Here is a 25,486-nt window from a genome sequence, read left to right as displayed (position 1 = left end):
CCTCAACTACTATTCTGTCTGTACAACGTGCTGCTGGGCAGTGGCGTATGTACCTTGTAGCTATAAGTCAAGAAAGAGCATTTAATAAAGTCCAGCAAAATGTAATATGACGGTCATATTTTTCAAGATAATAAAATATGTAAGTAATTTTAATGAGGTTTTCACAAGCTGCTCTAGAACATATTATTTTGCATATGGTTGTATATTATTTCTGACATATAACATTTTGCTGAGTATATCCTGTGGGGCATTATCACTAATATATCCCTTTTGCTGGGTATCATCTTTGACATAGCATATATTGCTTATTATTACTGAATGGTATAAACAATGTCCATCAATATGTAACATGTCATAATAATGTCCTGCAGTCAGGGGCAGAACTATGGGAGACAGTGAAGGCACCTGCACTGAAGGGGCTCCTCCTTTGTCCACAATATGTTCACCCCAGTTAGGGCTGTAACGATGTACCCGGAGTGTACCGTCACGGCTGCCCAATACATGGCACCAGTTCCCGGCACCTTAGAAGCTACCATACACTAGTGGAGAGCTTCGTCTGAGAGCAGGACTCTATTGCCTGACAGATATATAGGTAGGAAGGCCCTGCTCGCAAGCTTACAATCTATAGGGAAATGCAAAGACGACTGGATAAACACAGTATTACGGTATGCTGGGTGTTAAATGGGTGACTATACAGTACAGTGTCGGAATGGGGCATGAAGGGCCCACCGGGGGAAGGCAATGGTAGGGGCCCATGCTTAATGGTTGTGGCCATCCCCACAAAGGCTTGGTCCCAGCCTGCAGACAACATGTGTTCCAGAGTGCATGGTCTGTTCATCCATGTTGATCCGTGTGGAGTCCTGAGGATCGAGTTTGAGAACCACTGCCTTAGAGGTTTTGTTTTATTTTGTCTTTGACTGCTAATAACGCATTAATCCAGAATCCTGTAGAGTTCAGTGGACCCTCGACAAGGTTGTGAGTTTGGGCCTCTCTTCTGCTAATTTCTTGTATTTTAGAACCTTTAAACTTCTTTTATTTTGTAATATCCTAAACAAACTGCTTTATACATGTTCATAAGCCTCTTCAAGAAAAGCCACATGCTGTGTTGTGATAAAATTATACAGTAGTAGTATATACTATTCAGCTACCAGCTAGTAGTAGAGGTACACACTGTTATCCTCACCTGTGCCATCGCACCTGTCATATGATGATTGTACGTCTATATGTCCAGGCCAAACCTATGGCAATCTTCAGTATGAGTATACTGTAGCTAGCAGGATATTCTTAGTTTGTGGCAATGAGTTTCTTCATACACATAATCTTGCAAATTTCACAAAAACAGTTTGAAATCGGAGATAGTAATTGATTTACCTATTAATGTGGCTGGTCTCTGTGGCTATAGGAACGTGCCTTAGTAGATTTATTTTTTTAAACAGGTTTTTTAGCAACAATCTGCAGCATGTCTATATATCCTCGCCCAGTTCAAAACAAGGCTACATTGATCACAGTCAATAATTTTGTGGTTCCCAGACAAACAATCATTTACAAACATTTGGGTTCTAATTCACTCTTTTTGGGTCCCGTCATAATTTATTATATTGATCTCCTCACATGTCCATTAAATGTCCCTCGAACTTTCCCACATGCCTTTGTATATGTCCCTACATGCCCCTTATTAATAAAACATCCTCCACATGCCCCTATGTTCTTACAGTAAATAATTGATTGTTACTATTCCTGAAGTTCCAAACAATCACAGCATTTGTATCATCCCAGAAAGCATGGACCTTATATCGTCTCAGAGCAGGACTCTATTGCCTGCACAGCAGCAGGCTAACTAAACAGCACTTGCGTTCCATAGTGCATGCACTATAAATTGCACTGCACCTCAGATGCAGCATAACTATATACAGATGTGTCCACATATACCTCTTCTCAAATCACGCCAAATAGCCCTGTTAAGTGCGTCATGACATTGCTGCTTAGCTGTGCAAAAACACTGATTAATTACTAATCCCAGTATTGTGTAGTGTGGTGAGTCCTTACCCGGTCAATCTGCTTCCTAACCTTTCGAACACTCTTTCTGAATTGCAGTAGAGATTCAGGCAATCTGGTTTACTGACTCGCGTTTAATCAACATAGTAAATTTATTCAGTTTACAATCTCACAAAGGAGCAAATTTGCACAATAAATGAAGACAGCAACAATTTAAATTACAGTAAGATGCATACATAGGACTGGATGTAGTCATCTGACCGGAGGCCGCCGGTCTAAATGCATACATTGATATCCCGACAAGGAAGTTAAAATAGGCGTCGAAATGCCAATGCCTATCTTAATCCCGACGCTGGAAAGCAGACGGACGGATGCCCGAACGAGGTAAGTCTAGGGCGCCTATCCTCTTAGCCGTGGGAGGGGGGAAGGTGGGGTTTGGTTTAGGCACGAAGGAGGGGATCTAACGGGGAGGCTTAGGGTGCGGGGTTTGGAGGGTTATGGTTAGGCTTCTAGAAGGGATGGTTAGGGGAGGAGGGTAAGTATACTTACCCAACCCCTGTTTGGATGTTTGGATACCAACCATCGGGATGCCGCTGTCTGTATTCTGACAGCAGGCATGCCGACAGCCGGCATATCATACCAATTCCCATAGGACTACAGTAACTACACTCTGTTCTCGAAGGAGTTTTATTAACCTGGAACGCTTCTTTAAGCTGAAAAGAAGAGTGTTAGGACATATATGCAACACGTCAAATAATACCCACAATGCATCAGTTGCACATGAGACAGTAACTCAACGTTGGTTTTGAACTCAGTCAATTACCTAGTATTACTGCATGCAAGTAATTGTCATAGGGATTCTCAATTCCCTTAAAGTCTGGCCAGTACCTCTTGCGTTGGTGCACATTTGAATAAGTTTGACACTGGGGGGGTATTCAATTAGGCTGCGAAAAGTCGTAATCGGCGATAATGTCATTTTCGCCCATTTCAATTATCCCTGTATTCAATTTCAAAGACTTTTCGCAGGTTCGAAAAGTCTTTGAAAAAAAAAAGGGGGATAACGTTTCACCATGTTTTACATGGCGAAAAAAAGTGCAGAATTGGGGTTTAGGGGTGCAGGCTTAAAAAAAAATAGACTGTACCCCTGGGAATGTCATTTAAAAAATAAACTGTCAAAGTTTAAAAAAAAAATAAAAAATAGGGACACCCCAAAAAAATAAATTTGGGGTAAAAAAAAAAAGGGAAAACAGTGTTTTAAAAATAGGGAAATAAGTTTAGGGCTGTTCTGCAAGTATGTGGCAGGTGTTTTCTAGAATAGGCTATTAGCGGCAGGTGCATTTTTGCAGAATTTTAAAAAAAAATTACTTTAGGGACTTGAAAATGGGTACTAGCATATTTTTATGTACCCTAAATTTGATGGAACCACTTAAAAAAAACTAAAAAAAAAGTGCTCTTTTGCATCACTTCTTCAATGTCGGGGAAAAAAATACCTGCCGCGGCTTTTTAAAAGCTCGACTTTCTTCTGCAGGTTAAGCACCCCTAGGGTGGGGGGGGGGGGGTAGGTTTTTGGGAGTGGTGTTAGGCACCCCCGGTGGGAGGTTAGGGTTAGGTAACACTAAGGGAGTGTTAGGGTTAAGGTGGGGGAGGACATGGGAGTTTAGCATACTTACCTGCCTCTGTTGGGATTTTCATCCTGTTGGGCATTTCAATCCCATTCCGTTTAATTTATATAAGTGGCTGTATTAGATAGAATTCAATTAGGTAGGCTTCTAACTGGGAGCAGATCGAGGTGACTATAATGGTGTACCTTGTGACTGACAGGGCTTAAATTAGCTGCACCTGGTTTTCCTCAGAGACCGTGCCTCCGCCTCGGACACAGAATGCCGGCTCCGTCTGTGGCACTGCCTTGTTACAAGTAATTCAGATTCTCCAGACAGGGTTCTTTCATCTGCAGATAAAACTATTAGAGATTGGTAGGACAGGAATCTGCTCCATAACACTGCACGCTGTGCCACATTAGACACCTAAAAGAAAAATATTTAATCTGCCATTAGGAAAGAGAAAATAATGCTATTCATTTTCTGAAGACTCAGATCATTGGAGCAGCAGTGCTGACCTTTTCTTACACTTGCAGAAGGCGCAAAGCCCACTGCATCTCATGGAGGTAGTGCAGAAGGGAAGGGGCTTGAATATAATATCCTTTTGGGTTCCAGGCACTCACAGCTATTTAATAGTAAAATAATAAAATAGCTGTGTTCTTAGGCAAAATTGTGAGTGATCCCACTCCCTTGGCTGAGAAACAACCCCACTCATGAATGGTCTCTCGATGCTTTACTGTTGGCATGACACAGGAAGAAGACTTGTGGAGGATGGCCTGGTGTCAAAAATGGAAGCGAGAAGCCACTTCTCTCCAGGAAAAACATCTGAGACAGACTGATATTCTACAAAAGGTACAGGGATTGAACTGCAGACGACTGGGGTAAAGTTATTTTTCTCTGATGAATCACCCTTCAGATTATTTGGGGCATCTGGAAAAACGCTTGTCCGGAGAAGGAAAGGTGAGCGCTACCATCAGTCCTGTGTCATGCTAACAGTAAAGCATCCTGAGACCATTCATGTGTGCGTTTACTTCTCAGCCAAGGGATTGGGCTCACTCACAGTTTTGCCTAAGAATACAGCCATGAATAAAGAATGGTACCAAAACATCCTCAAAGAGCACTTCTCCCAACCATCCAAGAACAGTTTGGTGATGAACAATGCCTTTTGCAGCATGATGGAGCACCTTGCCATAAGGCAAAAGTGATAACTAAGTGGCTCGGGGAACAAAACATTGAAATTTTGTGTCCATGGCCAGGAAACTCCCCATTCCTTAATTCCATTGAGAATTTGTGGTCAATCCTCAAGAGGTGGATGGACAAACAAAAACCCACAAATTCTGACAAACTCCAAGCATTGATTAGGTGGCCATCAGTCAGTATGTGGCCCAGAAGTTGATTGACAGCATGCCAGGGTGAATTGCAGAGGTCTTGAAAAAGAAGGCTCAACACTGCAAATGTTGAACCTTTGCATAAACTTAATGTAATTGTCAATTAAATCCTTTGACACTTATGAAATACTTTGGAATTTTAATTCAGTATACCATAGTAACATTCTCAAAACTTTTAGCCATGGCTGTAATATATATAAAAATTATTATATTGCACTCCCTGAGTGCTAACCTATATACACACACAATGCAGGAAAATCCATCTATGTTAAGCACTGATCAGGCAGCTTATCTTGACTCATGAAGCTGCAGACTACATGTCAATCAAGTAGATGGTGCACCAAGACAAATACAACATATCATAGAGTCACTGCTCATGTTATTTGCAACCTTTTAGTGTTACTGTAGGTTAAGTTGCTTGCTCACGAGTTAGTAGCCCCAAGCATCTTTTTGTGAAGGAAAAACTGCAAATATTGTTTACAAAGAAATTTTGTGATCAATATCAAATATACATCACAATATTAGATGCCACTACTGTCTCTGTGTAATTGTTTCCGCTGAGCAAAAACAGACATCCACGCAAGTGAAGCTGTCGGCAAACGCTAGTATAAAAATATAATTGCGCCTGTGAACATATGACCTCGCTCCACCAGACTATCACAGATTTTGATCCCACTGGATCTTGGAATATTAGGGCTTCCCTGTTACTGTCAGTAACCGCCTGTTAATGGCTCCTCCCACTGCATAATGGGTGGTTAATACTACCACCGCCAAGCTCCTACCACTGGCACTTAGAAGCACTTACTTCCACCCAGGCTCCTACCATCGGCACTTGGAACCGCCTACTTCTGGTCATGCGCTACTGCAACACCTCCTAGTTGATGTTAACTAATTCCTACTGGTCTCTCATCATGGACCAGTCTCTGCACGGTTGCTGGCAGAGGGCTTTAGCTTGGAGACAGTTGACACAATCCAGAACAACGTTTTGCACTATTCTGTTGGTCACAGGATACAATTAGATGCGTTGTCCTAAACAAGATGTTTATCGCTCAATGTTTTAAAAATACACTTTCTCTTACAGATGGTGCTTGGGGATACCACAGCATACAAATATCATCAGAAGTACATCCTTGATGGTCAAAAGGATACACACGTTTAAGAGCACACAGGCTCGTCTTTTATCTAGTTTCAATACTCATTACCACAGGGGTTAAGACTGCCTTGGGGCCCTTTAAATAATTAAGCTAAGTGCATGCACTGTACATGCACACCGTTAACATTGTTGCCTGTGGGGAGTGGTCATACCTCTGTGCCTGAGCCCACCTGAGCAGATGGTCAATACCCAGATGCCAGAACGTCTAGAGGAGGGGGATGGTTCTCTCCAAAACTGTTAGGGTACTGCTAGGGGACTTTGTCACATCCTCTACCAAAATCTGGGCTCCAAGGACAAGCATACAAGATCCCCAGCCAGCAGTATCCTGATCAGAGTTTGAGCTCTTAGTAGCCCCAAGAAAATAGCTAGATGGCTGCATTGGCCAGCTCTCTGCACTACCTCATACCACTTTGAGCTATGAGGCTGCAGATGAAGGCATTCCATTTAACTGGGAGATGGGCAGGGGAACCCAGCAGCCAACAGAGAGCTACAGATCCCCCTGGACCTCCAGGGAAATGTAAGTGCAATTGTACTTTAAAAACACACACTGTGCCTGGTGCAATGAACCTGGCTTTACACACTGCAGCTCTGGACATGTTTCCCCAGCTCAGTGCTGCACATACTTTTTGTAAAATATATTTATACATTTTACATATTTTATTTAACACTGTGTATATATTTAACTATGTTTTTATATACTGTGGTCATCAATGGGCTTTAACACAGTCCTGCAGTGCTGGGGCGCTGGGAGCTAAACTCCCAGTCCCCAGCGGGAGCTGAACTCAGCCCTGCAGCCTAGGGCTATGTCCTGGCTTCAGCGGCTGTAAATTTGCACTGCACTGGGGGTTATGCAGCGCATAAATTATTTTACAGCTGTACAAGTCCTGTGCCGGGACATTAAACATCACCCTGCTACAGCCGCCAAAGGTGAATCTAGGGGTTGTGGCACACATAAATTCACAGCCTGGCACCAGTATGCATTTAAAAAATGGCACCTAGTGCTGATTGGGAAATTTACAGATGGTACTGCAGCACGAGGGTTAACCCCTTAAGTGTCGCTGACGCCATTTTAAACACGTGTGCCGGGTTTCTGGCAACAACGCCTTTTTCAGGGTACCACCAACAATCCCCCCCCCCCCCTCTTAACCTCCACAAAGAGGACATTTCACACCATAATCTGGCATCTCCTATCAACAATATCATGGGCCTAACCACTGCATCCTGATTACGTAGATTAAAGATATTAATTCCAAAAGTCTACACACCCTATTTGAAATGGCAGGTTTTGTGATATAAAGCCTGAAATCATGAAAAATCCTGCCAGAACTTTTTTCACTTTTAATGAAACTTAAAACTAACACGATTTAGGGCCAGATTCAATTAGCCGCAAAAAGCCGTAATTGACGAAAAAGTTTCGCCTATTGCCGATTTTCGCCTGTTCGGCACTTCTCTCCAAATTCAATTCCAGGCGGAATTCGCCCAAGCAAAAACTCAATGCACTGTAATAGGCGAAAAAGTTTCTCCAATGAATAGCAAGTGAAAAGAAGTGCAAAATCTTTATTCTGGGGTGCAAACGTGGGGAAACGACCCCGAACCCTTGGGACAGTCCCCTAAATCTGTCAAACCCCCCCAAAAACCTAAGAACACCCCAAAAAAGTACTTTCATTTTTGGGGCCTAAAAACTGGGCGGACAAGCATAAAACCTAGTGAAATGGACTTCTTGGGGGTCTGCAAGGTTGGGTCAGGTGTTTTTAGGATTGCAGGTGCATTTCTGCTAGCACCCATTTTCAAGTACCCCAAATTTGGCTGGACTACTTGTTTTCACCAAAAAAATACTGCTTTATGCCATTCTTCACCACTTATGCAAAGACGCTAATAAGAAGCAATTTAAACAACTTAAGTACAACAAACACTTTATTAGGGCTATTCATACACATCGACATTGATTCCTTATGCTAGTGCATCTTTTTTGGGGTACAAATTGATTTCCCCAATTCTGACAGTACTTTCCGCCTGTTTAGGAATTGAATAGGGCAAAAAGAGGGGATGCGCATGAAAAGTTTTCACCTCTGAAACAGGCGAAGGAGGCGGAAAGTCAGACAGGCAACACTTTTCCGACTTTTCGCCCCTTTTTGAATACGGGCCTAAATTGGAAAATAAATACAGTTTACTTTGGTAATCATTAACCTTTGGGATGTGCTTTGGTCTCACCAACATCATCTTATGGTGCATACACACGGACAGATAAAAAGGACAATATTAACGATATAATTTGTTCGTTTATATCAGCCTTTTTTTTTTTTAACCCCCTCCAACGACCAAACGATGGTCGATGCGCGGGCATGGATGGACGATATCAGCAATCGACCATGCACGCAGGCCAACCTGGTCGATGTCGACCAGGTTAGCCTGTTTACTATAGGACAATCGCGGGTCGTTACGTCATTTGGGGGTTTGTGCATGTTAATGGATGTTTGATATCGAACATCCAGCACATGCAGGACGATCAGACAACGATATCTGATCGTTGTCTGATCGTCCCATGTGTACAGGCCATTACACTAAAGTTCACAATAAAGGCAGGTGATCTAACAGCATGTTCAAAGCCTCCATCACTGCCTTATTGGCAAACCTAACAGTCTATTCAATACCCCATAAGGTAAAACTTGCAATGTTGGCCCTACTGTATATAGCGGATATGTATGCACATCGTATTGAATTGAATTCCCTACAATGTCTCCTCTCCCCTCAGTACTATCTAAGGCCACTAATAAACAGATCTCACAGTACCACACTACAATTCAAGCTTCTTTCATCCCATCCTAAAGGCCTTTTTACTGTAAAAATTCCCCAAATTCTACAATCTCTGCTGTATCCGTCAATGCCTATATTTCAGTATGGCAGACATATTTCTGTTCTCTTGTTTGTTTTGCTTTCTTAAAAAAGTTTTTTTTGCTGCTTTTGTATTGTCAGGCTTGGCTAAAGGCCATGCTATATAACTTTTTAAACCGTACACTACCCATGCTACGGTTGCAAATATTGCATGTCCTCTATTTTCTGCCAGGCCTGGAAAATAAATGGTTAATTCTACTTTCAGTCTGTAATATCACAGAGGTTATTCGAATATGCTATTAGTATAGTACTATCTTGACCATTTGAACTATTGTCAGAGTCCTTGTGTCTGCTGGCCTTTCATTTGCCCAATTACCCTATACCTGTTAAAACATCTTTTGGAAGGGCTAGCAATTAGAGCACTCATGTCAGATATGATATGAAGTCCCTCCTCCTTACATTGATTCTTATTAAAAATCCGGTGACTGGACCTAGACGAAAAGCTTATGCTAACTGCATTGTTTTCTCCAATTTGGCTGTACACTCGGTAAAATACAAGCAGCAGCAGGAGGTGTCAAGTGATCAGCTTACTTACTGGGGACCAGGACTGTTATATACAGCTGTTATAAATTTACTGTTGCATTGAATGCAGTGTGCATAAAATAACAAATTATATGACTATCAAGTTGTGAAGAGGACTCTACTAACTAACTCATGGTTACTAAGTGACTGTTTTTGCAAAGAAGTTTTTATACTAATAAGGCCTTATAGATGTTTTTTTTTCTAACTAACATGCTTTTCAAATTCTGGAAACAACAAGCAATTGCTTAAGTGAGGAACAAATTGCCGGTTATATATTAACCACTAAATGCATGACTTAAGCTGGGTACACACTGATGGATATATTTGCCTAACAATTGATCAGCCAATATACCTGCTTCCCTCTGCCCAATGTGTGCCCGCGATATGTCTGTGAACATCATCGTTCACAGACATATCGCATCGGCTGTGCTACTTGGATTCCTATTCTTCCTCTTCATGATAATCGCTATAACTGTGTTTGCGACCAATTCTTTAGATGATGGAAGCACTGTAACAATGACTATATTTTGTTTCTTCAAAATTCTTTCTCTTATTCCTGTTACTCGATGCAAGCCTAATGGTAGACCTGAGCACGCGTATGCTTTCCTATACTTAATACCTGGGTCCTATGCTGCCTGCTCACTCCCCCATACCTTCTTCAAGCACGTCTTGCTACACGAGATTCTGACCATGTTGCCATCGCGTGGCTTTGTAAGATGTATATAAGATGTATTTTGCAGAAACTCCTGCTTGCTGTTCTTTGATGTGGTCACCTATGCATTAGCTACGCCTGGTACTCTGGCATTAAATTCTGTGTTATTTGCTTTCCCTATGAATTGTGTCCCTAACCTGCTGCAAATAGCCCTATTTTGACCTCCAAACCCTGACCAGTTGTTAAACACTCACACTGCTCTTGTTTAGAGCACTTTTCTTTTGTGACTTTACACCTAATATGTGTTATTCCAAGCAACACATTCAATGATAGACCTTAGGGAGGCACCCTGATTAATCACACTGAGTTTACAACAGAAAACCCCTCCCTTGTTTTACCACAAGGGTCTTCTGTATTTCCTGTATCAACTCAAGGTCCAGTGCCTGTAGTTGAATGTGCCAACAGTTGTTGACCACTTCCACCCAACACCCTTGCTGAGCCAGGAATGAAAAAAAGTGGTACCAGATCCTGTTATGGACCATATTTTTTCATCTGTGCAGGTGATGACCCAGCTGGATGGCATAGACCCGCTGTTAACTGCAGCTGCTACTGTCCCATTCCTGGCTTCATTCCCTTCATGAGTTAAAGCGGTAGCTTTCATTTTAGTCATTGCTGGAAACTTCTTTGGCCGACCCTCATCGTCTTTCATTGCATCTAGAGCTGCTTCAGATATTGTATTAATTTTCACTTTGCAGTGCTTACAGAATTCATTTGGTAATGCCTGTAGCAGCTGTAAGAAAACAAAACCTATCTACCTGATGCTAATGTATCATGTTAAAGGAGTAGAGTTAAGTGCAGCTTCTAATTCTATGTCACCGAAGCTTTGGGCACGACATTGCTCAAACTATACTTTATCACTGCCTTCTCATTAACTCCCTCATGCCAGGATTGCTTATGTCACCAAATATTCCACCCTCTCCCTCTACAGCAGTAATATCGCAGGTCTTCCTCTCCCTCTAGTCCTAACCTGCTAGCTAACTGCGATAGGTAGGTTGGAATGGGTTTATTCTATATTTATAGTTTGAATGATAATTATCTAGAAGAGCATATTGTGAGTGCTTTACCACTGTCTTGTACCACTTCTACAATGGTCGCAGGAGATAAATACAATAAAGAAACATCATTCCACCTTGAAATTCTTTTATAGTCTCCTGAGCCTTTGCATGCTTTCATGCTTATGAGCAAGAAGAAAGCTGAAATGATTATTTCCCTACGTCAATTTCATGTTTATCAGTGAATGATGTTGAGGAAGACGCTGTGGTTATGATGATAAGCCGGTGATAATGGATATTTAGGAAGGGAAAGACTAGTACATTTTAATCTTGTTTTTTTTTTTTTTTTTGTAATTGAAATAAAAAGTACTAATTGGAATTGGCACAGGGTTTTCACAGGGGTTCCTTGTTGGGCTTGTTTTTTAATCCTAATCCCCCTCATTGTGAGTTAGGGAAATGTGTGTTGTGCCAATGGGAAAGCAGGACTTACACATTTTGCAGAGGTCATGCAGGTCTAGAGGGAAAGTTACAGCGAAACAAGAATGGCCTCATATTCTCTGGAGGGTCCCTGTAAAGTGCTGACTATTTCCATGTTTCCTTAAGGACTCTTAGGTTATCATCCCATCTTTTTTTTTTTTGTGCTAAAAATAAATGAATATTTCGTCTAAATTTGAAATAACCTCATCATCACCCCGCATGCGGCCCTCCCGGGCTTCTCTTGTGGTCACTAGATTTTCCATGCTTTGTTGGTATGTGTGTGTGTGTAATGTAATATATATATATATATATATATATATATATATATATATTATAAATAATATGGAAAAGAGGTTTAAGAAGACATGTGCCTGATAGTGTAGTATTTAATAGAGTTGTACCGAGTGCTTGTAAGAATAAGTGTGCGTACCAAAAATAAACACTTTTAAGCTTATCTGTGTTCCAGGGTTGAGTAGTCCACACCACTGGATAAGTTTAGATGGGATGTCATCAACTTGATCACCTTAGGGGGAGCTTATATAAGCTCATGGGAGAGAGAGTATATATAGTGTAGTATATTTTTGCAAATTATGTAATAATTATAAGTAGAGGCTGCGTACCGGATAATGCTGACTAAATAGCCCGTAGTATGTTCTCCTCCAGGGACCGCCTAATACCCTCTAGGAATCCCTCTTAGGTGCTTGGATATTCAGTGTATGAGAGCTGAATACATATGCAATCTCTCGTCAGTATATTCCAAACGGGATTTTATTAGGTTTACAGGGTATGGGAGAACATAAAACAAGATATAAAAGAATAAAAAATGGCTTATCTTATATAAGGGTACCCAGTCCTCTTTACATAACCAAGGACACAGAGAGCCTGGGTCTGCTGGCCTCAACGCGTTTCGTCCCTTCAGGACTTCCTCAGGACTACTGACGAGAGATTGCATATGTATTCAGCTCTCATACACTGAACATCCAAGCACCTAAGAGGGATTCCTAGAGGGTATTAGGCGGTCCCTGGAGGAGAACATACTACAGGCTATTTACTCAGCATTATCCGGTACGCAGCCTCTACTTATAATTATTACATAATTTGCAAAATATACTACACTATGTATACTCTCTCTCCCATGAGTTAATTATTACATAATTTGCAAAAATATACTACACTATATATACTCTCTCTCCCATGAGCTTATATAAGCTCCCCCTAAGGTGATCAAGTTGATGACATCCCATCTAAACTTATCCAGTGTGGACTACTCATCCCTGGAACACAGATAAGCTTAAAAGTGTTTATTTTTGGTACGCACACTTATTCTTATGAGCACTCAGTACTATTCTTTTAAATACTACACTATCAGGCACTTGTCTTCTTAAACTCTTTTCCAGAACCACTTCACCCGCTAGCCAAAACGGACCCCAAGAGGACTGCAGCCGCCTTTTAATTAAGGATCAGTGACTTTGAATCAACTCTTTTACCGTTCACATATTGCACTAGTTACACATTCTTTTGTATTAATAAGTGAATCATCTTTTACTGTGCGCTACCCTCACACTCCTTTCACTATCTATATATATATATATATATATATATATATATATATATATAATTATTTCACACACATAATCTATCAGCTTGTAACACTTGTTTAACATGCCTGCTGATATGTTATTAGAGATGTGTGTTTTCCATTGTTAAATGTATTAAGTGATATTAAGATTAAGGTGAGGGCTGTCTGATGCAGTACCCGAAGTGTAGCCATTTGCCTATCGCTGTTTTAATCTGTAATTTATTTTTTATTGTTTAAGCATTTGAAAACGCTACGTCACCCATGTCTTCTACGCTTCCTGTCCTGTATGGTGGAGGAGGACGGTATCTACCTCATCACAGAGCGGGTGCAGCCCCTAGAAATGCTTCTCCAGAAGCTATCAGCTGATGAAATCTGTGCTGGGATATATGATATACTGCAAGCTCTGGTATTTTTACATGATCGGGTAAATATCTCTCCACACCTGCAATATTTATAGATAGGTGTTTCTATTTATAATGCAAAACTTGACTAATATAACACCTTCCTGACTAAACCAATTGTTATACTTTGTATATGGATCATTTTCACAAGGTATAATAATTTATATATTTAAATTTATTATTATTTTGATATATATGCAAATCTATATCATCACACATTTATAATGACTTATGCTGCATACACACGTAAAGATTTTCTGTCCAACCATCCAACTAGTTGGTTGGAATGAAAATCTGGTAACGTATGGGAGTAAATGATAATCAGCAATTTGCTCCTAAATGCCAGAAAACAGATGAAAATGGCCGTCAGACAAGTTTGTTAAATGTTTGATCTAAACAATTTGTTCAAACAACAGTTTTTGTCCATTTTCCGACGTTTGGAAGCAAATTGCTGATCGTCGTTTGCTTCATAGCTTACCAGATTTTCATTCCAATCAATCAACTAGTTGGATGGTTGGACAGAAAATCTTTACGTGTGTATGCAGCTTTAGGATCTTACTGTCCCTTTTTTTTAAAATCATGTTGTGCAATAGCAGATACACACGTCTGGTGAGCCAAGCAAGACACACACAAACAAATGCTTTTCCATTTTATTGGAGCACTCCACTGTTTCCCAGATGCAAACATTCTGGTTGTCAGGGGAAATGATCGTCCTGAGGCAGGCAGTGGTTAGATAACTCACCCCTCTCACACTTGGTGACGCTGGCTGAATGACATATCAGGGAAGATAAGGATGCCGGTGAGTTGTCTCTGCTACCTTTATCAGGCTGACCATTTCCCCAGCATCCTAGGATAGATGTCTTTTGAACAATTTTGAAACAATCATATGTGTGTAACAGTCTACATATGCAACTATTATATTATAATATATATATTCTATACTTTAAATGTAATAAATATTGACAATCCTATCATACAAGTTGGCTTCTATAAAAGTGCTAACAATATTTATCATGGCCTGATTAACGGGGGGCCTAGTCTAACGCACACCTAGCGTCGGCCTCCCCCAATACACACAAACATTATCTGCCAAGACATTCCTGACTCTAAAGATGACCACGTGCAGCCCTCCACCTGACCCAGATGATGCTATGGCACATTGTGCATAAGGTAAAAGTTTTAGCACTAAGTTACGAGTTACTTCTTAGTTACTCGTACATGGTCACATTGTCACTGCAATGTGGCAGTCACTTTGAGAACCGTAGGTCTTTCCCCTCAACGACGCCTTGGGGTGGTCAGATAACTACCAACTGTGCAGCAGCCAGCGGCTTTGGAAGCTATTTCAGTTAAGCTCTGTGGCACTATAGCATGGAATTACACAGGTCTCCATTTTATTCACCTGCTGCGCCCGCAAATCCTGGCACCCTAGACTGTAGCCTGACCAGCCTAATGGTTTATCAGGCACTGACATTTACAAATCTATATCTGAACACTTCCTAAACTTTTCCAAATTCATGATCTGTAAGGAACACCTCATGGAGTTATTCATTTCTAGCATAGCATACTTCCTACATCCAACATACAAATGATAGTCAAAAAGCCTTCTCCTCAGACTGAAATCTTTGATAACTTTAGACCCATATCAGCACTCTCTTCAGTCTGCGTGACAGGCTTCGCTAAGCACAACCACCTGGTCTGTCTTAAATGATGTACAATCCCTGTTATATCATGCACTCACAATTACATTTCCAATATTTGCCACTACAGCTGACCTCTACTTGACTTATCTCACTACACATAAAATTTAAGGCACTTGAAGTATAACCCAAATTACATTGTAGCGCTTAAATGAACCAATTTGGAGTGTACATTGGAACACAGAAAATAAGACAGGTCATGCTTTAAAAACTGTATACAGGAATTGCTAATTGTTTGCTATGTCACTTTGTAACGTGAGTTACCTTGGAATGACCCAGAATATTGCTAGAAATATAGGTCATTTTGCAATCAGACCATCAGGGAAAATGAACAAAATTCGATGTCATACAGCACATTTTTAAAGCTGAAGCAGATCCCACCCCTAGCCCCCTTATTTGCCTGTCAGTCAGTCATGTGTAAATGCAAACAATGATTTTACAGTATGATCTACTTTCTGATATTTTAAGTCCGATTCTTAATGAGGTCATACCTTTTTCTCACATTGCCCACACATTATTACATAAACATCAGGTCATAAGTTCATTATTCTTTTTAGACCAAAGATGGCTGATAATATAATATTTTAGAAAATATGATCTCATCCGATTTACTTGTCTTTTTAGATTTAGCCTGGCTGTTGCTACTTGGCACATAACTTTTTTTCCTGAGATATCCCAGACCCCAAGGAATGTTTAGGGGTCTGATCTGGTATTATTGATGGGTATTAATAGAAGGTTTGAGTGTTTGACCGCTGTTTTAAACTGTTGCCCATGTTCTGTTATGTGGGACTTCATTGGAATAACCCGGGGCATCCTGGTGACATGCTGAACGGTCAACCAATCGCGTGGTTGGCTATATACACTGGGTGATGCGCCAATATCTCTGCAGATATATTGGGCATCGGCTATGTTGCACAGCTGACGCAATTTGTCTGTGAATGATGTTCACAGATATTTCTACTTCAGGGTCCATAGGCTATCCACAGGATACCTTGGGGTATAGGTGTGACGTCAGTCGCAGGGCACCAAAGAGTTAAGCTTTCAGCCTCCCAGGATGCACTAGGTCCCCCTCCTATACCCCGCCCCCGAGCAAAGGCACCTCAGTTTAGTTTGGTGCCCGGCCGGAGTCGGGTGCACCTGTTGGAGTGGGGGCTAGAAGAGCCCCTGAAGCTTTTTCTTCATGCAGCTGTGGCTGCACATCTGGATGAACAGCATGGACAGTCAGTCCTGACGTCCATGCTGTCTTCCCTACACCCCGCCGGTACCAGAACGCCGGTACTGATCCGGGGATGCTGGTGGGCATCTGGGGTCACAGCTAGCGGTGACCCCAGATGTTCCGGACCATGGCCGGATTGAAGGGGGACAGAGGTAAGCAGCGGGGTCCCGCAGTGGGTCCCCGCTGATCACATGGTCCTAAGTCCCCAGGCAGGGGGCTCCCTGGGGACTGGCTGCAGCGTGGAGCCAGGCGACCAACCTGCGCTTCCACTACCCCCTGGGACAGCGGACCGCAGCAGAGCGGTAGCGCTGCAGCGTCCCAGGGGTTAAATGCATGCCAGGGGAGCGCGCCTTCCCTGTCTCACAGCCGGCGCCTCCCCCGCTGCACACAGCACTCTCTGCACTGTGCTGACTGGCCCTGTGTCAGCGCTCCTCCCTCAGACCAGCCTTCTCTCTGCTCCTCGGCGGCCATCTTTTCAGAAGCATGGTGAACGCTGCTGGAAGCCTGTATTGGAAGCATCGTGGTCTGGGTCCCCCCGCATACCTCTCCTCCGCTGTGGTCAGGTCTGTGTATGCAGCGCTGTGTCCTACCAGGCCCTGTGTCTGTGTAGATGAGTGATCAGCGCTGTTAGTGCAGGAATTGATTTTCTTTGCATTGTATGTGACTGTGCTAGCGGTGCTGCCTGTAACTTTTCTTCTCAAGACTGTCAGCTTTATTACTGTCCCTGTTCTTTCTGCTAAGCCCTTGCGGTGCGGTGCTGCAGGGTGGTCTCTCGCCTATTTAATATATAATTGGTGAGAGGGGTCACATACGTGGTGCCATCATGTCTGAAAGTGATTTTCCCCTCCGGCTACAGTGTACCACGTGTAAAGTACCATTAGCGGAGGGGGAGGGTAGCGCGGAGGGCCTTTGCCGGCAGTATTTGTCCATGGCGCGGCCTCTTACGGTTACAGCACCGGTACAGGAGCCGCCCTGGGCTTGTTTCGCTCAGGCGCTAACAGCTTTAGTGGGCCAGTTAGCTCCGCAGCCCGCGTTTACTCCGATGGGTTTGTCCCAGCAGTCTGTGGTGTCATCACCCATGCAGGGTTTCCCACGACAATTGGTGGTACCCCACAGTCTCCCTATTTCCCCGCTCCCGGTTTCTCAGGAGCCAGCGTGGGTTAACTCCCTGACGAGTTCTGTACAGCACTTGTCGGATGTGTTGCAAGGGGAGTCTGTGATGCGGCCTAAACGGCCGGTGGCGTCTGTCCGCTCCTTATGAGGATGACGAAGGGACGTCTGATGATGGGGAGATTCTGGATCCTTACGATCAGGAACCTCTCCATACTAAGGACGCTGATGCTAAGTCCAAAGTATATATTCCTGGACTTATTCGGGCGGTCCGCACAGCCTTGGTGATTGAGGACGAAGTTCCCCCAGCGGCTAAGTCTAAGTATGCCTTTTTCAAAGACGTGAAGGGCGATGCCACAGTCTTTCCTCTTTCGGGTCAGTTGGTGGACCATTTAGAGGAGGCGTGGAAACAGCCTGGCAAAAGATACCAGCCGCAGCGACGCCTGGCAGTGGCTTATCCGTTCGAGGATAATTATTTTGCTAAGTGGGAATCCCCTCCACAGGTGGATTCTCACGTGACCCGTCTTGTCCGTAGTGCCACATTGCCGATGCCATCCATGTCCTCCCTTAAGGATGCTACGGACCGCAAGGTGGAAATCTGCCTGAAGTCCGCTTATTCCCTTGCAGGGGGGGCAGCACGGCCGGCTATGGCCATTTGCTGGGTTGCCAGAGCGATGGAGCGCTGGGCGGATTCATTAGAGGCTTCTTTTGATTCCGACTGTCCGGCCGAACAGGCGGAGTTGATTGGCAATCTCCGTGATTCGGCCACCTACATCAACGAGGCGGCTCTAGACATTAGTACTCTGGTGTCTAGAATTTCTTCAGCAGCGGTAGCTGCTCGTCGCACCTTGTGGCTGCGACCCTGGAAGGCGGACGCAGATTCCAAGAAGGGTCTGGAAGCGTTGCCGTTTACCGGAGAAGTTCTCTTCAGTCCGGATCTGAATAAGATTGTGGCCACGCTGGCGGCAGCCAAATCGGCTTGTCTCCCGTCGGCCGCTGCTCCTTCTGGTTCTGGACCATCGTCCTTTCGGTCATCTAGGGCCCAGGGCAGGCCCAAACCACAGTCGTTTCCTCGTCAGGCTGGCCCTAGGAAATCGGTCAAGCCCCGGAAGCAGGCATGGAGTACCAGACGTCCGGCCCCCAAGCCAGATGACAAGCCTGCGGCCTGACGGTCCGGGCCTCCCTTTGGGGGATCCCAGGGTGGGAGGCCGCCTGCTGCAGTTCGCCCAGTGTTGGTCGGTCACTACGACAGACACTTGGGTTCTGGAGGTGGTCTCCCACGGGTACGCCCTCTCCTTCCGGCACAGACCCCCGGCTCGATTCTTCACCACGGGTCTACCATCAGACCGGAACAAGGCTACGGAGCTGCGGAAGGTATTGCACACTATGCTCCAGGCTGGAGTTATAGTGCCTGTTCCATTCTCCCAGAGGGGCCGGGGTTTCTATTCAAATCTTTTTTTGGTACAGAAACCCAATGGGTCGTATAGTCCGATTCTCAACCTCAAAGCACTCAACAAGTCTTTGCGGGTACCGAAGTTTCGGATGGAGACCCTACGGTCCATCATTCCTTCACTGGAACCTGGGGACTACATGGTGTCATTGGACATACTGGACGCTTACCTGCATGTCCCTATTCTTTTGCGCCATCAACAGTTCCTCAGGTTTGCAATCCGCAGCGACCACTTCCAGTTTCGGGCGTTACCTTTTGGCCTGGCGACAGCACCACGTGTTTTCACGAAGGTGATGGCGGTCATGGCGGCTTCTCTGCGGCTGCAGGGAGTCCGCATGTTGCCGTACTTGGACGACCTGTTATTGGTGGCGGGATCTCCAGAGCTCCTGTTACGCTACTTGGACCTGACCATTGCCCTGCTGCAACGGCACGGCTGGCTAATCAACTGGCAGAAGTCCACTCTAATCCCGTCTCGGAGGATTCTGCATCTTGGAGCCTTATTGGACTCGGGACAGCAAAAGATCTTCGTGACGGAGGAAACGATCTCTGCTTTACAGTCAAGGGTGCGCAGTTGTCTGCACAGCCGCCGGGTGTCTCTACACTCGGCGATGAGGTTACTGGGCTCCATGGTGTCGGTGTTCGACATGGTGGAATATGCCCAGTTTCACTCCAGACCTCTGCAGCACCTGATCCTGTCAAAGTGGAACGGGCTGCCTCAGTCTCTGAAGTCCCAGACGATTGTGTTCACCCCGGAGGTTCGCCTGTCCCTTGCTTGGTGGTTACAGACGACCCACCTCAGCGAGGGACGTCCGTTCTGGGTTCCAAATTGGGTCCTGTTGACAACGGACGCCAGTCTTCGGGGCTGGGGAGCAGTTTCGGGTCCGCATTTGTTCCAGGGCAGGTGGACGCCGACAGAAGCGGAGCTTCCAATCAATATCTTGGAACTCCGTGCGGTCTTCAATGCTCTCCAGCAGGCGCATCGGTTTCTCCAGGGTCACCCGGTACAGGTCCAGTCGGACAACGCTACCACAGTGGCCTACATAAACTGGCAAGGAGGAACCCGAAGCCAGGTGGCTCTCGTAGAGGTGTCTCGGATCCTGGTTTGGGCGGAGCGCAACCTTCCGGCCATATCAGCGGTCTTCATCCCGGGAGTGCTCAATTGGGAGGCGGACTTTCTAAGTCGCCAGGATGTTCATCCGGGGGAATGGTCCCTGCACCCGGACGTTTTTCAACTACTGGTGGACAGATGGGGTCTTCCAGAGATCGACCTCATGGCGTCCCGGCACAACAACAAGTTGCCGGTGTACGGGTCTCGCACAAGAGACGAAGGGGCGTCTCTGGTGGATGCTCTGTCCGTCCGGTGGACGTTCCGGTTCGCATACCTGTTCCCTCCGGTCTCCCTTCTTCCGCGGGTAATACGGAAATTCAAACAGGAAGGAGGGACGCTCCTGTTGATAGCTCCCGCGTGGACCAGACGGCACTGGTTCTCAGACCTTCAGGGTCTGTCCGTGGTCAGTCCTCTGCGGTTGCCACTACGACCGGACCTCCTGTCTCAGGGTCCTTGTCGTCACCCGGAAACCGTCTTCCGCGAGGATATACCATCGCGTGTGGCATACGTTCTTCCAGTGGTGTCGACCGAGAGGTTATGCACCGCGGGAGTTTCATCTGTCTCGGATTCTCGCCTTCCTGCAAGCGGGACTAGATCATGGGCTTCGCCTTGCTTCTTTGAAGGTACAGGTTTCGGCCCTGTCTGTCTGGTTTCACCGTAGGATTGCTACAATCCCGGATGTGCGCACCTTTATGCAAGGTGTTGTCCGCATTCAGCCGCCCTTTGTTCCACCTGTGGCGCCTTGGGATTTGGCTGTGGTCCTGAGGGCTCTCCAAGGACCGCCGTTTGAACCACTGGGATCAGTGGATCTTAAATGGCTAACAGCTAAGACTGTGGGCCTGATTCAGACCCACTCGCGAGCGGCTGTCCGCTCGCAAGTGGGTCGATGTTATGGACTGAGCATGCGCACGACGGAGGGAGCTCCGTAGTGCGCATGCGCCAGACGCGACGAGCGAAGAAAAGTCCTTCGCTCGTTGTGTCCGATCAAAGGGGGCGTGCTGTCAATGTTGATTGACAGCACGCCCCCTTTGGTGGGCGTGCCGGGGGCGTGCCTCCCTGACGGGGGCGTTCCCACAGGAACGCCTCCCGTCAGAAGCCGGCCCACTGACATCACTAGTGATGTCAGTGGGAGTGATTTTGGCTCTGATAGAGCCAAAATCACTCTGGAGCTTGAGGTTGAAAACCTCAACCGCAGGCTCCGTCTCGCAAATTCGATGGTCGCGATGGTCTCGACCATCGCGACCATCACAATGCACGCTCGTATAGCCTGTGGGTGGTGACCCACAGCTATACGAGCGTCCAGGAGGACGCTCCATGAAAATGGAGCCCGGCCCTCATTCAGAGCGTGCGCTCTGCTCAGAGCGTACGGCTCTGAATGAGGGCCAGTTTTCATTCTGGCTATTGCTTCGGCCAGACGTGTTTCTGAGTTAGGGGCTCTTTCTTGTAGACCCCCTTTCTTGGTTTTTCATGGGAACAGGGCAGTACTCCGCACTCGGCCCGAGTTTCTTCCCAAAGTTGTTTCCCAGTTTCATGTTAACGAGGAAATCGTTGTTCCGGCCTTTAACTCACCGGGTCTTTCCGTGGGTGAGGCCTCTTTAGATGTTGTGCGGGCCTTAAGGACTTATGTTGACCGCACTTCTTCGTTTAGGAAGTCGGACGCTTTGTTTGTCCTCTATGGCTTCCGTAAAAAGGGTTGGCCTGCTTCAAAGCAAACTTTGGCAGCCTGGATCCGTATGGCTATTTCTGAAGCTTATCTTCATGAAGGCCTACCGGTTCCTCCTTCTCTGAAGGCTGTTTCCACTAGGTCTGTGGGTCCTTCGTGGGCAGCTCGACGTGGTGCCTCTGCAGTCCAGATCTGCAAGGCTGCTACGTGGTCCTCTGTCCATACCTTCGTGAGGTATTACAGGTTTGACACCTTCGCCTCTCAGGATGCTTCCTTCGGGCGGCGGATTCTCCTTTCTGCACAGGAGCGTCCCCACCCTTAAAGGATACTGCTTTGGGACATCCCCAAGGTATCCTGTGGACACCCTATGGACCCTGAAGTAGAAAATATGAGATATGGTAAGAACTTACCCTTGTTATCTCTATTTCTACGAAGTCCATAGGATTCCACAGGACTCCCGCCCTGTCGCACCTGTGCTGCAGATGGGCTTTGGTCTGGTCACCGGTTTTCCGTCTCCCTCTGGTGAGAATGTGATTCTTGTATGTGTCCAGATCTTTGTTCTCTCTCTTCCTTCTCCTCCTCCGGCCTATGGCTTGGTAACTAACTGAGGTGCCTTGGCTCGGGGGCGGGGTATAGGAGGGGGACCTAGTGCATCCTGGGAGGCTGAAAGCTTAACTCTTTGGTGCCCTGCGACTGACGTCACACCTATACCCCAAGGTATCCTGTGGAACCCTATGGACTTCGTAGAAATAGAGATAACAAGGGTAAGTTCTTACCATATCTCATATTATCGCTGGTATACACCAGCCGACGCATTCACGATATAGCAACCGTTCGAACGGTCAATATATACCAGACAGTGTGTAACCAGCATTAGAGAGATTATTCTAAGTTCTGTGTTTTTTATTTTTTTATTGAAATTTATTTTTTATACAACATTTCATTACTGTCCTTTGCTACAGCTCACAGTCGGTGGGGGCGTGGCCTCATGGCCCGAACCCACTGTTTTAATCACTCCGGGGGTCCCTGAGGTGCTGACTTCCCCCGGGGACCACTCTGTGTGCAGTGACGGCTCCCTCACTGTGTCAGGAGCTGACTGCTGTACATAATGCTATAGTGCAGCACCCAGCTCCTGTCAGTGAGGAGTCGGCACTTTGGTGCCACCCATCGTTGTGTTAGGTTTAATGGTCCTTTAATATTTAGTGATTTCACTTCTGTAACTGAGTACTGCCTTTATGTTCATATGCTGCTTATTTTGTATTTTGTATGCAGGGAAAGGTTTCCCATAACAATGTCTGCCTGTCCTCCGTTTTTGTAAGCGAAGATGGACACTGGAAGCTGGGTGGAATGGAAATGGTCTGCAAACTAACAGAGGTGGTTCCTGAGGTGCGATCTTATTACAGGTTGCTTAATACAAACCATTGAGTGGGTTTCAAATTCAACATTTGTGTGTACCAATAGTTTACACTTCCTTTTTTAAGGGAAAACTTAAGTCAAAAGTAATATTTCCAATTATCTACTCCATAGCAATTTTAGTCTGTGAAGCAGTGTTGTGCACCGCTTGCTTATGTACTGAATGTTATGTTCATGTAAACCAGGTGTGGGGAACCTTTTTTCTGCCAAGGGCCATTTTGATATATATAACATTATTTGCGGGCCTGGTGCAGGCCACGCCCCTTCCATGTGACATCACACGGGGCGGGGGTCGCAATCGCTGATTACAGCAATGCCCAGAGGATGCTCCAGGGAGCTGTAAGGGCAGCAATGTGACCGTCTGAAGCGTCCTAAGGATGCTCCAGGCAGCACTGCTGCATAGATTCTGGCTCCAGTGTACCCTGCTAGCCAGATGAGGCTAGCAGAAAAAAGCTCAGAGGGCCAGACCAAATGATTCCAGGGGTCTTATACGGCCCTTGGGCCTGAGGTTCCCTATCCCTGATGTAAGCTGTCAGTGCATTCATTACTCTGCTAATACCCAGTGCTTTCCTGTTGTGTGACACTTACAGGGAGGTGTTGACAACTGTACATAAATGCTGTGAATAGTTGTCGATCAGGTAGAACAAATAACTGTTTCTAATTATCACCCTACATCTTAAGGCAGAGGAAGGGAACACAAACATTTATTTCACAGACAAATGTTAATTTCCTCTTAACCTCCTTAGGTTCATTTGAGATGTTTATATATTTAATTGAATACTACTACTACTTAAGAAACCATTCTTCTTGTCTGATGAGCAGAATGAAAGATTTCCCATGTAATACCATTTGTTACAGGCATGCTTGCCCCACCCCTCCTCCTTAGCCCTCCAAGCATTATGTTCTCCAGGCATTGGTACCATGACCATCAAAGTTCTGGAATCCCATCTGTATAGAAAGAGATTGAGAGTCTCTATTTACTGTATTTGTGCATTCGTTCCACTTTGTTTGTACACTTTGTAATGGATCCCGCAGGGGACTTATTAATGACATACCATCTCCCAAGAGGATTTCTGCTGGTGAAGACGTTCAGTTACAAATGTCCCTTGAGACTTTATGGCTTACTTAATTATGTGCATGAATCTCATCATTTTCCTCCTTTCTTTGAGCATCTAAACAAAATGCACATACTTTAAGGATTTATTTGTATTCTCTGCAACACAGACAGCTACAGGTGCCATCTGTATTTTTAAACCCAAAATTTTAGGTAGAGTAATAGGGTCCGAGTTTGCAAAAGTGTTGCTTTTTCAGAGAGCCTGTTGTGGGATTTAAAGCTGCAAACTCAGACCCTATTACATTCTTCCACAATAACTCCAACTGTATTTGCTCATAATCTATTATTTAATCCCCTTTAAACATGTGTCTAGCTGAAGGGAGACCCTGGCCCTTCCCTCACTCCTCTCACTTCCTGGCAGGCTTCCAGACACAGTGGCTGATTGTGAGTTGGGGACTAATGCTGGGTACACAATGGCTGACATATCGGCCGATCAATTGAAGTATGCAATGCGACCCCCGACCAGCGGGACTGCAGTGATGGTTGTTCAGTGTGTGTATAAACGGTATACAATCGGAAAGCCTGCTGCCGGAATGTCGACAGCTGGCTTCCCGACTGCTTTATCCCGGCGTGGGATAAATGACCGGCGTCTATATCTAGACGCCTGTCATTTCCCCGACGCCGGGAGACCGGCGCCCGGCAACCCGAATGAAGGGATGCCGAGTGCCGCGAGTGGACAGCCGCGGGGGGGAGGGTTAGGTTTAGGGCACCCGGGGGGGACTTAGGGTTAGGCACCCCCCCCGGGAGGGTTAGGGTTAGGCTAGGGGGAGGGAGGGCTAGGGTTAGGCACCCCCGGGGGGGACTTAGGGTTAGGCACCCCCCGGGGGACTTAGGTTTAGGCAGCGGGGAAGTGGGGGATTAGGGTTAGGTACTGGGGGGGGAGGTTAGGGTTAGGCACCCCTAAGGAGGGTTAGGGGGTTAGGTTAGTTTATACTTACCTTAGCGACGATCGGGATTTCCAGCGCTGTCGGCCTTCCGCTGCCGGGAACTCTGCTTTTGTCGGCCA

General features: G+C 45.4%; 1 protein-coding gene across 1 annotated transcript in view; it reads left to right on the top strand.

Moving 5' to 3' along the window:
• The window catches only part of SCYL3 (SCY1 like pseudokinase 3), a 121,177-nt gene that overhangs the window by 23,015 nt on the left and 72,676 nt on the right, over positions 1-25,486 (top strand). The window contains exons 2-3 of the mRNA XM_088460531.1: positions 13,547-13,732; positions 23,226-23,339. Coding sequence (XP_088316657.1) covers positions 13,547-13,732; positions 23,226-23,339 — 300 coding nt within the window. The remainder of the gene's footprint in view (positions 1-13,546; positions 13,733-23,225; positions 23,340-25,486) is intronic.

The sequence above is a fragment of the Taudactylus pleione genome, unplaced genomic scaffold, assembly GCF_031769625.1.
Source record: "Taudactylus pleione unplaced genomic scaffold, aTauple2 ptg000048l, whole genome shotgun sequence".
In the NCBI taxonomy this organism is placed as follows: domain Eukaryota; kingdom Metazoa; phylum Chordata; class Amphibia; order Anura; family Myobatrachidae; genus Taudactylus; species Taudactylus pleione.
This window is presented reverse-complemented; position numbering and strand designations above follow the sequence as displayed.